At 43.5% G+C, this 17348-nt stretch overlaps 1 protein-coding gene across 2 annotated transcripts in view; it reads left to right on the forward strand.

Annotated features, from left to right (window-relative positions):
- The window catches only part of LOC309333535 (diacylglycerol O-acyltransferase 2-like), a 25130-nt gene extending 7782 nt beyond the window's left edge, over positions 1-17348 (forward strand). For both annotated transcript variants that reach the window (XM_081847200.1, XM_081847201.1), the window contains exons 3-9: positions 4298-4426; positions 5790-5897; positions 7788-7858; positions 8636-8840; positions 10530-10704; positions 12998-13200; positions 14590-17348. In XM_081847200.1, coding sequence (XP_081703326.1) covers positions 4298-4426; positions 5790-5897; positions 7788-7858; positions 8636-8840; positions 10530-10704; positions 12998-13200; positions 14590-14744 — 1046 coding nt within the window. In that variant the 3' untranslated portion in view covers positions 14745-17348. The remainder of the gene's footprint in view (positions 1-4297; positions 4427-5789; positions 5898-7787; positions 7859-8635; positions 8841-10529; positions 10705-12997; positions 13201-14589) is intronic.

A 17348-nucleotide genomic window follows, 5' to 3' on the forward strand; every position in this document is an offset into this window, starting at 1 on the left:
CCAAAGTCTTTTGCCCAATGCATCATTACTGATTTCACTTCCTCATCTTTCAAATGCCATTCCAGCAGTATTTTATACATTTTAGACATTGCTTTACATTCATTGTTTAATATTTCTATTTCAAATTTTGATTTTTTTATCATCAAATCCTTTTTCCTTTAAATCCTCTTTATATATTTCATTGACTTGGCAATAGTGCAACCAATCATTTACATATTCTTTAACTTCTTCATATGGTTTCATTTTCCATTTATTTCCTTTCCCCCACAACAAATTCTCATAGGTAATCCAATTTTTACTCATATTTATCTTTTTCATACTCATAGCTTCTAATGGAGATAACCACCATGGTGTTTTATGTTCTAATAAGTTTTTATACCAGTCCCATACTTCATATAAAGATCTTCGAAATATGTGATTACCAAATCCTTTATGGATTTTGGTTTTATTATACCATAGATATGCATGCCAACCAAATCTATTGTCATAACCTTCTAAATCCAACAAATCTGTATTTCTTAACAGCATCCATTCCTTTAACCAACAGAGGCATACCGCTTCATAGTACAACTTCAAGTCTGGCAGGGCGAAGCCCCCTCTTTCTTTAACATCTGTTAACAACTTATATTGTATTCTTGGTTTCTTCCCCTGCCAGACATATCTTGAAATTGCTTTTTGCCATTCTTTAAAAATTTCTGCCCCCTTGATTATAGGAATTGATTGAAACAAAAACAACATCTTTGGTAGCACATTCATTTTTATAGTTGAAATCCTTCCCCCAAATGATAATTTCATTCTTCCCCATATTTCCATGTCTCTCTTAATTCCATTCCACACCAGTGTATAGTTATTTTGAAATAAATCTATGTTCATTGTGGTTAACCAAATTCCTAAATACTTAACTTTTTAAACTACTTCTATACCAATTCCCTGCTGCAACATAGCAACCAAGTCTTATTTCATATTTTTAACTAATATTTTAGTCTTGCTTTTGTTTAATTTAAAACCTGCTACTTGTCCAAATTGTTCTATTTCTTTAATAACTTCTTTGGCATTATTTAATGGTTCTTCTATAGTTAGTACCAAGTCATCTGCAAAGGCTTTCACTTTATGTTCTTTCTGGCCAACTGAAATTCCTTTTATTTATCCATGTGAATATCTCAAAGGGGAGTTCATCACTGTCATGTTTGAGGGTGTCCTTTTTACTCCTGGCATTTTGTACGGATCTGAGGTATTATTTTCTGTGCCTTGGTTGATCTGAGCCCTTAGGTCATCAACAGGGAAAATATATTGAATTGTGCCACTTTCACCAGTATAACTGCTCAAAAACTATGGCATCATTTAGTTTTCCTCTGCTTAGGACAGAAGCTTAGTCAGTGCAATTCTCCTTCTGTTTGTGTGTGTGTGTGTGTGTGTGTTAAAATAGCACCTGGTACCATTTTCTGATGGAGGTATGGTTAATTGGATATGCATAGGAACATTCATTTTTGGAGGCAGGAGGTGTCATTTCCTTTCTTTTGTTGTTGGTATATCTTTTCTCATGCTTTGCAGTCTAGAAGTTTCCACTTTCCACTTTCCTCACCTCGCAGATAACCAGCCTAAACAGTTATGGCTTCCCCCCAGATACCCTCTCACCAGAGGATCCTGGGAGCTGTAGTTTGTCCAGAGTTCTAAGTGTTGCTATAGGAGGCCTTTATCCCCGTCCCAAAGTTATAATTCCCTGGAATGAGGAATTGTCTGTTAAATCACTCTGGGAATGGCGCAGCCCTTCTCTGCAGCCCTTCTCTGCAGTTGCCATTTTCTTATATAAATCAAGATGGATATGTGCAATTCTGCGGCACTGGGTTTTTGGTTTTTTTTAAGGCATTTGCAAAATATCTTGGTGTGAAGACTCACATCCGAAGCATTTACAGTTCACCCAATTCATTCCAATGTTTGTACAGAAAAGATCTGCACCTTTGTTTTAGTGTCGGATTATTCACTGGGATTCTGCAAACAATGATACCCCCTCCCCCAAATCACCAAAGAACAAAGATAAATCCTCTACTTGTTTTAATTGGCTCCCCTAATTGTTGTATTGGTTGAGATAGATGAAAACTATACTTGGCCTTAGAACCAGAAATGCAATATTATGGTAACAATATATTATAATACACGATCAATGTTGTTCATTTTTAGGAAGCATTAGAGCTTCAATATCATCATCCTTCCATGAGATGATACATATAATATTTTCAACCCACGATCCTCAGAGTCTTTCAACTTTATCCCCTTGCATTTCTCCTTAGGCTTAAAACTGTAGGATAAAGCACAATATCAGAACTGGGTCCCTGATGCCATGCAAGCTTAACAGCAGTTCCCTGCTTAATCTACAATTCTACAATTGTATGGTTCATTCAATTCATAGATGGCACCTGGCTTTTAGTAGGAAATTCAAGTACCTATAGCCCCCTGTGCTGGAGAGGTCCCTTTCAGCTCTACAACTCTAATTTTTTAAAGCAATTTCTGCATTACAGGGGGTTAAACTAGGTGACCCCCTGAGAGTCCCTTCCAACTCTACAGTTTTGTAATTCTATGATCCTTTATGCAAAGCAATGCCTGTTTGCATCTCTATCATCTGCCCTGACCTTCCTTACTATCACCTTTATCCTCCTGCCAACTGTCTGAACAAATATCAGTTCATATCATGCCACTATTTCTGGCTGCCAGAGTTGGACACCACCCTCCCACCCACCATCCCAAGGGCAGGTGGCGGGCCAGGGTGAACTTATTCTTGGGTCGCCAACCCTTTTCTTCATCATTGTTTTCACACTGCTGGGATGTGGCAATACAAGAATCTAGGGAAAGAGTCAACACTTAGGCAGGAATAAGCAGATGCACAATTATGGGATGTGGGAACATCTGGCTTGAAAAGAATTTGAGAGTCTAAGTAGACTTCAGGCTTAACATGAAGCAACAGTGTGACATAGCAGCAAATCCCCATGTGAATCTAGGTGGCATCAACAGAAGATGTGTGTCTAAATTAAAGGAACTCTATTCTGAAATGGTCAGCCCTCACTGGCAGTCCTGTGTCCAGTTCTAGGCACCACAATTTAAGAAGGATATTGACAAGCTAGAAAGTATGCAAAGGAGGGCAACCAAGAAAATAAAGGGTCTGGAAACCAAGCATTAGGATGAACGGTTGAGGGAGTTTAGGTTATTTAGCCTAGAAAAGAGGAGACTGAGAGGATATATGAGAGCCAGGGACTTTTTTAAGATGGAACTCAGTTCCAGCCACTCTCAGGTGGGCACCAAATGTTGCTATTCTAAGAGTACAAGAGAGGTGTTCATGGTGAATTCCGGCACCTCTTTTTCTAGTAAAATAGCACTGATGATAGCCATCTTCAAATACCTTAAGTGATACACAGAGGAAGATGGAGCAAACTTGTTTTCTGGTGCTTCAGAAGGTAGGACCCAAACCAATGAAGGAGACCCGAACAACAAGAAAGATTCCATTGGGTATGATTTTCTGATGGTAAGATCCATTTGACAGAGGAACAGATGACTGTGGAAGGTGGTGGACTCCATTAGATTTTTTAAAACCAGAGTCTGAATGCTCGTTTATCAGAGATTCCTTAGCTGTGATTCCTGCATTGCAGGCACTGGACTAGATAACCCTTGGGGACACCTTCCAACTCTACAGTTATATGATTCTTCGGGGCAGACGCTATTAGAGTGTATGCTTAGTTCTGTAGATGGGCAATCATTGTACGACTATTCCTTCCCTTGAGCTGGGCACAAGAACTCCATCGTTGCAGCTGAGATTTGCATGAGCTATTTTTGCTGCTGCAACTCACCTTAAGCTTGTGGTCTACTAAGACCCCTGAGATCCTTTTCGCATTGAATGCTGATGCACACAGAAATGCCATGTGTCTCTGTTTGCTGAAATGCCATGCTTAAGCAGCATACGTGTCGCTGGCTGGCTGGCGGGCTGCTGATGCACACAGAAATGCCAGGTGTCTCTGTTTGCTGAAATGCCATGCTTAAGCAGCATACGTGTTACTGGCTGGCTGGCTGGCTGCCTTCCTAGGTAAAGAGGGGTGATTCTGCCCATGACCTTTCCTGCCCTTTGTCCTGCATGCTCCTGTTGTCTGTATGTCACTGGATGGCGCAACCTGCTTTTCTCAAGGGTGGAATCCACCAGATGTTTCTGGGGATTGGTTCAGTCACTGAGGGCGTCTCCCAATGGTGGGAGGGTGGAGAAAAGCTGAGCAAACAGGTCAGTGCAACCTGGTCTGGGTGTCCTTTTCCTTTCCAGGGATCCATGCCAGCATCCAGGCTGCTCTCCGCATGCTGCTGGCTGTGCCATGGCCTTCAAAACAAGATTTCTTGGCTGGCCTCCAGCTCCTGTCAGTCCTCCAGTGGATTTTCAGCTTCTTGATGCTGGGTGAGTAGAATGTGACTCTTTTTCTGACTGATGGCCACCTTGAGAAAAGGGACAGTATCATGTGGTGGTTAGAGTTTCGGTCTAGGACCTGGGAGACCAAGGTTTGAATCCCTACTTGGCTACAAAATGCACCGGGTGTGATCATGGGGACCAGTCCCTGCCCGTCACCTTAACGTAACTAACTCACAGAGCAGTTGTGGGGATTAAATAAGACTAGGACCTGCGCGATCAGACTTCAAATCCCCCCTCAGCCATGAAGTCAATTGGGGAAGTTTGGGGGCCGGCCAGCCACTGCTTTTTGGCCTAACCCACCTCACAGGTGGCCCTGTCACGGATGCTTTAGTTGAGATTTAGTTGGACTTCACTAAACAACCCTCAGGGTCCCTTCCAACTGTACAATTCTGTTAATCAAGACCTGAGAGCCTTGAAGGAGTAAAGCAGGAGTGGAGAATACTGAGGAGACAGTGAAGAAACCGGTTTCCTTTGCATTGGTGACATAGTGATTGTTGGGCACTTTCCTTTTCAATCCTTCCTAGAAAGATATATAAAACAAAAGTTTTCTCTACCTGTGAGTTCCATCATAATTCAGAACACATTTGCCAGGATAACACAATGGGAAAAGACCTCCAAAGGGATGGCTGATTTGACACATGTGCTTTGGTCAAGCCATCTCTCTGGCCAAACAGTTGCCCTGAGACCACAGAGCCAAAGATCAGCTCATATTATCCTCACAGCAGCCCTGTAAATTAGGCTGGGCAGAGAGATGGTGACTTACCCAAGGTCACATTCAGAGAGCTTTGTGGCTGAGCAGGGGACTAGAGCCTGGCTCTCTGGGTCTTAGCCCAGCTCTCTAACCATTATACCAGTTTGGCTCTCAAAGGAGCCCTGAGCCATATAGAGTTCGAAGTAAGTAAGTATACAAATGAATGAATGATTGAATGGAAAAAATGAATGAATGAATGAATGAATGAATGAATGTGTTAATGAGTAAATGTATGCATGTATGTATTGTTACAAGCCTCTCTGAGCAAAGCAAAATTCCAGGTGTTCCAAGCACTTACCTAGGGTTCAGTTTCCTTGGAATGAGGGACAGCAGAGACTGGTGTCATTTGGCTTTATGGTTTATTTACACATATATACAACCTGGCCACAAGCATTAACACCTCAGAAAGTCTTGCCTTTTCCTTACTCACAGCCCTGGATTCTAGCAGAAATCAAACAGGTCTCTGTGTCTCAGCTGCTGCTTGCAGCCTTCTTTTAGCTAAGGTCTCACATAACACATGGGATATAAATGCAATAAATAAATTAATAAAGTGGCTTTAACTGAGCTAAATAAGCTATTTTTTTTCTTCCTCTCCCTCAGGGATGGTTTCCCTGATTCTCCTTATCTATCTGGCTTTCACCAGTTTCTGGCCCATTTCTGCTCTCTACCTGGCTTGGCTTATCTATGATTGGAATACACCTGAGAATGGTGAGTGAAGAAGCATCCTGGCTGTTTAGAGGGATTTTGTTTGAAGGTACAGCTCTTTTTTGTGTGTGTGCATTTGTCTTTAGGCATTTTGTTCTCCTTGAACATTAACTGAGGGTGGTTGCCACAGTAGTACCCTTTGGACCCTGCTTTCACAGGTCCATGAAATCATATAATTATGTAGAGTTGGAAGGGACCTCTAGGATCATGTAGTGACCAGCTGCCTGCAATGTAGGAATCACAGCTGAAGAATCCCTGACAGATGGCTGTTTGACCAGCTGCTTAAAGGACTTCAAGGAAGGAGAGTCCATGGGAGCCCGTTCCACTGTTGAATGATTCTTACCCTCAGAAAATTATTCCTAATGCTTCCATGATGGAGACTTGCCTCACTAATGTTTTTTGTACACTGTGGGTGAAAAATGGGATTCTACAATTCTGTGATTCTGTGATGAACGACTCGAGAATCACCTTTGTATCTGAGATGTTGGAATGACCATTCCCACTGATAGGAAAAAGGGAAACCAGGTTAGCAGGAGGTTTGTTTCAGCCACATGACTGCAAACACTCTGTGCATTCCTTGACAGTACTCCCAGCCTAGCCCATAATGTTTGCCCAGCTTTGTCACAAACCCAAAGTCCATCCAACGTCACTCCTCAGAGGTCTAAGTATCACACCTGACAACAAAGAGAGGAATCCCACAAGAGCAGCTCTCTCTTGTGTGGCAGGCTACAGAACGTGACATTTCTGCAAGAGAAGGGGCAAAGCAAACTTTTGTAGTGGTTCCTGCATCACAGGTGTTTGGACTAGATGACCCTTTCAGATCTCTTCCATCTCTGTGTGATTCTGTGACCCTGTGAACAGGTCCAGGGTCAGGCAGTGTTTGGTTTCCTTTGGATGACACTCATAAGAACACAAGAAGAGCTTGCTGCATCATGGCAATGACCCTTGCATTCCAGCATTCTTTTCCCACAATGGCCAACCAGATGCCCCCAAAATGAATATCTGTTTTCACAGAATCATGGAGAGTTGCAAAGGGCCTCCAGAGGGTCATCTAGTCCAGCCCCCTGCGATGCATCACTGGGCTACTTGGAAAGGCAGGCACATAGCTATGGTGGACTTTACCTTCATTGACACAACAGTGATTATATATTTACAAATTGGTGGTGGGTGGTATGAAGTATGACCTGGTTTAGAAAGGTTTAGAAACTCAGGACCAGTTTACCTGAGAGATCGTTTTACCCCATATGAGCCCTCTTGACTGCTTTGATGCACAGAACTGACACCATTACAGGTGCCACATAATCCCAGTCCCACATTTTTAAGAAATCAGTCTATTAGTGTGGTAGCACCTACACTTTGGAACTCCCTGCCTATTGACATCAGACAGGTACCTTCCCTGTACCTTTTTCAGTGCCTGTTAAAAACATTTTTGTTTAGGTAAGCCTACCCAGACATGTAGAACATTAATGTATGTTTTAATCTGGTTTTAGCTTATTTCTGATTTTTTTATTGTTAGAATGTTTTAAATACTTGCTTTCAGCTGTTTTAACCAATGGTCTTATTATTTGGTTCTCTCTGTAAACCGCTTTGAGGATGGCTTGTTTTGTTTTAACAATCAAACGGTGCAAATTTTAATGAAATAAATAAAGGCCATAAACCATTTGCTTTTTAGGAAGTCCCTCCCAGACCAAATTTGAGGCACCTGCAGCAGACCCAGATGGAGGGGTCAGTGGCAGCAATTGCTGGACAGCAGACTTGTGTTTCCATGTATAATGGTTCCTGTCCCCCCCTTTTAATTTTTCCTTCTTTTCCTAGAGTCATTATCACGTTCTATAACTCTTGGTTGCAAGGGCACTCAGAGGCTAGAATAAATCTGTCTTCCCATTTCTGCAGGTGGGAGAAGTTCTATTTGGGTCCGGAACTGGTCCATCTGGAATTACTTCCGAGATTATTTTCCGATTCAGGTAAGCACCAGTATGTGGTACAAGGGTGCTTCTGGGTCTTCCCAGCCATGGTGAGGCTGCAAGCCATAAAATCATAGAACCGTAGACTTGGAAGGGCCCCATGACTCATATAGTCCAACCGCCTGCAACACAGGCATCACAGGTCAAGAATCCCTGACAGGTGGCCTTCCAACCTCTGCTTAAAAACTTCCAGTAAAGAAGAGCCCATCACCTTCTGAGTGAGTCTGTTCCATTGCAAATGGCTCTTACCTTCAGAAAATTCTTTAGTCTGAATTATTGTTTATTGCTCTTTGAATCCATCAGGATCCTCCCCTCCAGAGCAGCAGCACAGAAGCTGCCTTTGTCTTCCATACAACAGTCCTTCAGATATTTGAAAATGGCTCTCATGTTCCCGCTAATTCTCATTTTCTCTAGGCTGAATATACCCAATTCCCTCAACCATTCCTCATAAGGCTTGGTTTCCCTCACCTGTTCCTGACAAGGCTTGGTTTCCAGGCCATCTTGGTTGCCCTCCTCTGCACACCTCCCACCTTCTTCATATCCTCCTTAAACTGAGATGCTCAGAACTGGACACAGGACTCCAGGTGTGGTCTGACCAAGGCAGAATAAAGTGGTCGCATGACTTCCCTTGATCTGAGCACTAGACTTCTGTTGAAGTAGCCTAGAACTGCATTAGCAGTTTTTGCTGCTGAAGCACACTGTTGACACATGTTAAGCTTTTGGTGTACTAAGAGCACTTGGTCGAGTTTGTCAATATCATTCTTTAATATCATTCAGCTGGTGAAGACTCATGACCTGCTCCCCAGCCACAACTACATCATCGGGATCCACCCGCATGGGATCCTCTGTGTTGGAGCTTTCGGCAACCTTGTCACTCGAGCCACCGGCTTCCATGAAAAGTTTCCTGGGATCAAACCCTTCCTGGCCACACTGGCTGGCAACTTCCGATTGCCTGTCTTCAGGGAATACCTAATGAGTGGGGGTGAGTGTCTTCTTCTGTGCTGTCTCCATTGAGATCCTGGAAAAAGGTGACAAGTCGGGTGCTGCAGGATTCTGTTCTGGGCCCTCTTGTTCAACATATTTGTAAAAATGTCTTGGATTAAGGAATTGAGGGGATATTCATCCAATTTGCAGATGTCACCAAACTGGGAGGGGTAGCAAATACTGCAGAAGACAGGATCGGGATTCAGGATGACCTTAACAGATCTGAGGACTTTGCCCAAACTAACAAATTGAATTTCAATAGGGACAAAAGTAAGGATCTAAAGCAGAACTTTCCAAAATTTTCATTTTGGTGACACACTTTTTAGACATGCATCATTTCTCAACACAGTTACAGTGGTGCCCCGCAAGACGAACGCCTCGCAAGATGGAAAACCCGCTAGACGAAAGGGTTTTCTGTTTTGGAGGCGCTTCGCAAAACGAATTTCCCTATGGGCTTGCTTCGCAAGACGAAAATGTCTTGCGAGTTCCTGCAGGGTTTTTTCCCTTTCCCCCTCCTTTTCCTAAGCCCTAAGCCGCTTATCAGCTGATCCGCTAAAAGCCACTAAACCGCTAATAGCGCTAATCCGCTAAGCTGTCAATGGGCTTGCTTCACAAGATGAAAAAACCGCTATATGAAGAGCCTCACGGAATGGATTAATTTCGTCTTGCGAGGCACCACTGTATTCAGTTTTACTAGCAAATTGGAGATTAAACTAACCCCTTTCCAGCCCCGGTAGAAGTATAGGAAGCATTCGCGTGACACACCTACACACTGCAGCTGACACACAAATGTGTCATGACACACAGTTTGGAAAGCTCTGGTCTACACTTAGGCAGGAAGAAGCAGCTGCACAAATAAAATATGGGGGACACCTGGCTTGCCAGTAGTACATGAGAAAAGGATCTAGGGATCTTCGTAGACCACAAGCTGAAAATGATTCAATAGCGTGATGCAGTAGCAAAAAAGCTAATGCTATTCTAGGCTGCATCAACAGAAATCTAGTGTCAAGGTCAAGGAAAGGAATAATACCACTGTATTCTTCCTTGGGCAGACCACAACTGGAATACTGTGTCCAGTTCAGGGCAGAATGATATTGACAAGCTGGAATGCATACAGAGAGAGGTAACCAAGATGATAAAAGGTCTGGAAACCAAGCCTTGTCAGGAACAGGTGAGGGAGTTGGGGATGCTTAGCTTGGAGAAGAGGAGACCTAGAGGTGACATGAGAGTCATCTTCAAATATCTAAAGGGTTGCCCAATTGAAGATGGAGCAAGCTTGTTTTCTGCTGCTTCAGAGTGTGGGATGAACCTATGGATTCAGGTTACATGAAAGGAGATATCAGGAATAATTTTCTGACAGTAAGAGCTGTTCAACAGTGGAATGGACTCCCCTGAAAAGTGATGGACTCTCTTTCCTTGGAGGTTTTTATTAGAGGTTGGAGGGACATCTGTCATGGATGCTTTAGTTGTGATTCTTGCATTGCAGGGGGTTGGACTACATGACTCTTGATGGTCCCTTCCAACCCTGCAATTCTATGATTTGATTCCCTGTGCAGATGTCTCTTTATTATATCATCAGCCCTTTAGGTCTAAAAAGCTGAAGAAATGATTTGGGCATGCAACAGCCCTGCAAGTTGGTGGGGATCATGATGACTTCTAACTCTCTTCTGATTCTCTGGCCCTTTAGGTCTCTTCCCTGTGACCCGTAAGGCAATAGAATACCTCATATCCCGGAATGGGACTGGGAATGCTGTAGCGATTGTAGTTGGTGGTGCAGCAGAGGCCCTCTCCTGTCGGCCAGGAGTGACAACGCTGATCCTGAGTGAGCGCAAGGGGTTTGTTCGGATGGCGCTCCGACATGGGTGCGTACCACCTGTTGAACATTACATTCCTTTCCTAGCTGACAGGTGGCTGAGAGACCTCAGGATGGCCAGAGACTTAAGATGCCAATGGCATTTGAAGAGTCCTTCAGATGAATCAGAAGAAAGGTACCACACTGGCCAACCAGTGGCCCCTGGTTTAGACTAGGCAACCCGTTACGTTCCTTCCAACTCTATAATTCTATGTTTCTATGAAACTCTGGCAGCAATATTCAGCAGCACGTGTATTTTGATTCTGGAGGGTCAAAGAAGCTACTAACATGGTTGTTGTAGTTGTGGGTAGCTCCTGCACAGAATCATAGGAGGGTCTCCTAAGGGACATCTAGCCCAACTCCTTGAAATGCAGGAGTCACAGCTGCAAGAATTCCTGGCAGACAGTCAGGGCCGGATTTTGGTTTGATGAGGCCCTAAGCTACTGAAAGTAATGGGGCTCTTTATGTGTCCAGCTGTCCTTTGTCAACAACAAATTGTTGCTGTTTTTTTGTACTGAATACATGCTATATGGTAATTTATGGACCTAATAGGTCCATACACAACACAAACACTGTTGCTGTATGTAGGTTTTATTTTATTTGTTTTTAAACTTATATTTTGAAAATGTACATCCAGGTTTTTTTCCCCCTTTTAAGTTTTTTGGGGGCCCTCAATTGCAGACAGCAATCCAACCTCTGTATAAAAGGTTCTAAGGAAGGAGAGTCCACCACCTTCCAAGGGAGTCCATCCCACTGTTGAATGACTTTCACCACCAGAAAGTTCTTCCCAATGTTGAGTCGGAATCTTCTTTCTTGTCATTTGAACCCATTGATCCAGGTCCTCCCCTCTAGAGCCGCTGAAAACAAGCTTGCAACCCTTTCGATATTTGAAGATGGCTATCATGGCACCTCTTTATCATCTCCAGGCTAAACATCCCCAACTCCCTCCATCATTCCTCACAAGGCTTGGTTTCCAGACCCTTGCTGCAAATAACAGGGACCTGGTCGGTCACTGTGAGAAGAGGATGCTGGACTTAGATGGATCACTGGCCTGATCCAGCAGAGCTCTTCTGGAACCTTCAGGCCCAGATGCAATCTATCTTGATTCCTTATGGCATTTGGCCACTGTGGCCATTCTGTTCTCAAAGTGGCATTTGGTCACTGTGAAAACAGGATGCTGGACTTAGATGGGCCCCATTTGGCCTGATCTAGCAGCCACACTCTTTTCATATTCTTGTGTGTTAGATTTCTGAGGGGAGTTCTTTATTCCTGGGGCAGGGGGCTCTTGAGCATAGAATTGTAGAGTTGGAAGGGAGCTTAAGAGTCAACTAGTTTACCCCCCCTTGCTGTTTAAGAATCACAATCTCATGTTTTCTCATGATTTATTGTTGTTGTTTTTAAAAATGTATTTTTATTAAAGATTTTCTTAATTTACAAAAGTATGTGCAATGTCTCTCTCTCTCTTTTCCCCCCTACAAGTAACATTTTTACAGATCAGTTTCATTTGTTGAAACATTCAGAAAAAGAAGGGGAAAGGGGGTGAGGGTGGGGTCCGGTGGCGATGTTACTATTACAGTGGTACCTCAGGTTACATATGCTTCAGGTTACATAGGCTTCAGGTTACAGACTCCGCTAACCCAGAAATAGTGCTTCAGGTTAAGAACTTTGCTTCAGCATGAGAACAGAAATCGTGCTCTGGCAGCGCAGCGGCAGTGGGAGGCCTCATTTGCTAAAGTGGTGCTTCAGGTTAAGAACAGTTTCAGGTTAAGTACGGACCTCCGGAACGAATTACCTTATTTTTCGCCCTATAGGGCGCACTGGCCCATAGGACGCACCTCGTTTTTTTTGGGGGGGGGGGAAATGAATTAAAAAAAAATATTTCAGCGAAAGCCTGCATTCGCCCCATAGGACGCACACACATTTCCCCTTCATTTTTGGAGTTGAAAAAGTGCGTCCTATAGGGCGAAAAATATGGTAAGTACTTAACCCGAGTTACCACTGTATACTTAATATATGTGGGGTTTTGTGTCAGCGTTGCTTGTACAGGTTCTTTGCTGTTCACTTGTGTTCCTTTGGTGGTGAGAGAGGTTGGGGTTGGCCTAAGGTGTGGTTGTTCATTTGTGATTGGCTGTGGTGATCTTCGTTTTCATGTGTGAGTGGGGTGGGTGGGTGTTTTGGATCAGGTTAGCCATATTGATTTATATGCTGTTGGTGGATTTTTGTCATTGTCTTGTTGGGCTGTGTATGTGATTGTTTTCAGGTGGTTTCTGTCTTAACATCCCTCCATGATTTCTTTCTTCAAGGGCCCATCTGGTTCCTGCTTTCTCCTTTGGGGAGAATGACCTTTTCCAGCAGGTTCTCTTCAAAGAAGGGAGCTGGATGCGGAGAATCCAGGACAGATTCAGAAAGATCCTGGGCTTCTCCCCCTGCTTTTTTTATGGAAGGGGATTCTCCTCGGTTCGTTCCTGGGGACTCCTTCCTTTCCCCAGACCAGTCACCACTGTCAGTGAGTATTTCCTGACCCCAGAGGCGTAGCAGGGGGGGGGGGATGGGAACATGGGGGCCCCAGGGGCAATTTTGAGAGGGGGCGTAAACAGGAGCCCCCACAGCAGGCTTCTTCATAATAGCCTAGCTCCACACCAGAAGGAACACCGCCTTGGCTGCAGCAACTGTGCCTGGTGCAGTTCTGCTCCGCCGCCCCCGTCAGGCTTGATCTGGGGGAGGAGAGCAGACAAGTGGGTGGCAGCGCTGCTGCCCACCCTCCTCGGCCATGGCACACCTCGCACCCAACAGCAGCGGCTCTGCCGCTGGGTCACTACTGACCTGGCAGTGGAGAGCATCCCACCTTGGCCATGGCGAGGTGCGCTCGGCCGCAATAGCTCCACATTCGTTGCTGGGTCAGGCCTGACCCAGTGGCAGAGAGTAGGGGAGAGTTGGCAGCTGCTTCCCCACCCCTCTCAACCCTGAACTGTGGCTCATGGAGGGTGTCCGCCACGCTACCCTCGGGGGGTGCTTCACCCGCCTGCCCCAGGCAGCACGGGCATATGCTCCACCACTGCCTGACCCACCCACACCCTCAAATGGAATAGCTGTAGCTCACTGCATTATGGCTCACAGTAGTCTGTAGTCTCTCACTGAATCATGGGTTTTGTAATCTGAAATCTCTCATTGCATCATGGGGTTCATAGTTTGTGTATTATTGGGGAAAGGCTGTAACTCAGTGGTAGAGCATCTGCTCTGCATGCAGAAGGTCCCGGGTTCAATCTCTGCCAGCATGTCTGGATAAGACTGGGAAACAGTCCCTTTGCCTGAAACCATGCAGAGATTCTGCCAGTCAGTGTAGGCAATACTGAGCTTAATGGACCAAGGGTCTGACTTGGTCTAAGGTGGTTTCCTATGTAGTATTATTATTAACCATTTTATTTCTATACAGTTTTATATTTATAAAGAAAAAAATTCTAAAAGCGGTTCACAACACATTAAAACATAAAATAAAACAATGCAGAATAAAACATTACTTAAGGAAGTCATATATTAAATTATACATTCAAAACAATATAATTAATAGGAAAAGAAAATATAATCTTAAACATTACAAAGGTGTCAGCTACGGAATGCACATTTAACTCATCACAGTTAAGAGAAAAAATTCAAAAGAAAACATTACTAAAGGAAGTCAAATATAAAATGCACATTTAAAATAGCATAATTAAAGAGAAAGTAACATATGTACCCTGAGGGGTCCACATCATCTCACCTTGGTCTTGCAGGTGAGTTGAACTAGATTACCTTGGGTGGATCTCCCCAGCCCTACACTTCTACTATTCTATGAGGTCCTCCTCCTTTTTTGTCCTTCTGCACATGTTCAGCCTCTCCTTTCTTCTTCCCTCCTTAGTTGGAGAGCCCCTGGTGGTGCCCAGGATGGAGAACCCAACCTGTGAGATGGTGGATCGCTACCATGCCATGTACATCCGTTCTCTCCGCAAGCTCTTTGACGACCACAAAGCCATGTACGGGTTGTCAGAGACGGCCGAGCTTCGGATCCTATGACTGAGATTGGCAAAAAGGGGGTGGAGGGAGGAGACAAAGGTGCCAACAGGTTCCTGCCCCTCAGCAAGGGCTCCCTCACCTCTTATACCAGGCCCATGCTTGCCATGCAGAAGTTCCAGGTCCCCCAGCAACATAGCCTTAAAAAGGATTGCCTGTTTTGCCCATGGACTCCCTGATTTTCCTATTTGGCCACAGTAAAGAAACTGTGCTAACAGAGGGCAGGAAATTGAGGCAACACCTCTTACCTGCTGCCAGAAATAATTATTTGACAAAAATGGGGGGGGGGATTGAACACCATCCATGAGAGAATCATATAACCATAACATTGTAGAGTTGGAAAGTAACCTGTTGGGTCATCTAGTCCAACCCTCTGCAATGCAGGAATCACAACTAAATAATCCCTGACAGGTGGATAATGGATAACTAAAATATGGGACATAGTATGCATGATTAAACTTACACAATTGATGAGAACTAGAGAGGGAAGGCAACAAGATAGTGTCTAAAAATGGAGTATTTTTATAATGTTCTGGAGTAATAAGATAAACCCACATATGTTAGTTGTCACCTTGTGATATTAATTTATTACATTTGATTTTGGAAATCTGTTCCTATGTGCTTAGCTCTGGCTATCCCCTATGTATTTGGCATCTGCCATTATGCTTTGTTCCGTTTTATTATAAATAAATGTATGTTTTGTTAAAAAAAGGATTGACCAGTCGACGACAAGGAAAAAAACTACTGCCAGCCTGAGTAGATAATACTGAGCCACATGGATCAATGGATTTCTTTACGCAGCATGTAGATATACTTATTACTCTAACCTAGACATCATCAAAAGAAGGTTCGACAAATTCATGAAGGAGGAAAGGCTGTACTCTGCCTACATCATCTGAGGCAGTGAAGCTTTTGAATATCAGTTGCTGGAAACCACAGGAGGGGAGAGTGCTCTTGCACTCATATCCTCCTCATAGGTATCCCATGGTGGCCACTGTGAAAACAGGACACTTTGGCCTGAAACAGCTGTTGCAGGTCTGAGCTTAGTTTCTTATGATTCCTAAGTGGAATCTCCATGAATGGAGCCAATCTAACATTGAATGGGGGGGGGGGGGAACAGTCTTCCAGTTTGGAGGTAGTGCTGTGAAACATGTCTTTCATTTCTCTCCTGACCAACAAGCTTTCAAACTACTGAATTATCAGGCTGCTTGGACAAAGACTCTGGTTATCAGTAAAAAAACCCTCTTATTATATATTATTTCCTTCTGACAAGGTATAGCCATGAAGAGCTAGAGCTAATGAGGGGTAGCTTCTTCAAGTTCAACTGTGTCACTATTGGTTGAGTCAAAGAAAATGGTGGAGGAGGACTTGAATACTGATTTAGTGAAAGCGATCCTGTCTCAAATACAAGTTCTGAAGCCAATCCGAAAAGTCTAGGCAGAGCTTAAGAATGATCCGAAGCAGATGCAAGATAGATGGTTCACTATGAAGATCGTTTGAATATCCATGAGACCGTTACTCAAGCTAGCCATAATATTATGGATAAACGAATTACCTGTTTGGAGTCATAGTTACACTGGAAAAGTCAGTGTATAATTGGCATTGAAAATCCTCCAACTCAAGCAAAGTATATGGTGCAGAGCATACATACCCTGCAACATTTCTCTGATGAAAACAGGGAGGTCCCATTCCATAATAATTTTACTATTTATACCCTACCTATCTTACTCAGTTGCCCCAGCCACTCTGGGCGGCTTCCAACATATAGAAAAACATAATAAAACATTAAACATTTTAAAAAACTTCCCTATACAGGTTTGCCTTCAGACAGTTTGGGGGTTGGATAACTCCATACCCTCCGGCATTTTTCCAATGAAAATAGGGACATCCCACATACCCTCCAACATTTCTCCAATGAAAATAGGGTCACCCTAAGGAAAAGTGGGACAATCCGGGATCAAATCAGGGATGTCCCTGGAAAATAGGGACACTCAGGGCCTGGACTATATGGTGGATTTTTTTCAAAAAGCTTCTCTCTCTGGGAGGGTACTTCCCAATTGAGATAGAACACGTTATCTTAATTCCTGTAACAAGCCAGAGGACTGCAACTCTTTCCAATATTATGATTGTGCAATTTCTGCATGTCACTGCAAGAGACAAGATTCTACATACATTTTGCCAACAATCAGTAAAATCTCTGCTGAAATGGAATCAAAATTAGATAGCAATTTATCCTGACTTTAGTAAAGAAATGTCTGAAAAGCACAGACTTTCCACAAAAGCACCAACTCTTGCAAGGTCAGAACAACTCCAATATTTCATGTGCTTTCCAGCTACATTCTGCATTAACCATGAAGATCAAATTCACAAATTTGTCAGTCCCTCGAATGCAGAGGCCTTTATCTTAATCAAATTTGCAGATGATCAGACATGATGATTTAAGGAAGAAATGTAAATCTCTGAAGATGTCCTGGAGAGGTTTCATTTTGAACGACTCTGTGTTTTCACTTTCTTTTTTCTTTCTCCTCTCATTTGTTTTCTCATACTGACCCATTCTGATAAAAAGCCTGGGCATACTGTCAATAAAAGAAATCAGCATTTTGCCAA

Source organism: Podarcis erhardii, assembly GCF_964252035.2.
Source record: "Podarcis erhardii genome assembly, chromosome: Z".
NCBI lineage: Eukaryota > Metazoa > Chordata > Lepidosauria > Squamata > Lacertidae > Podarcis > Podarcis erhardii.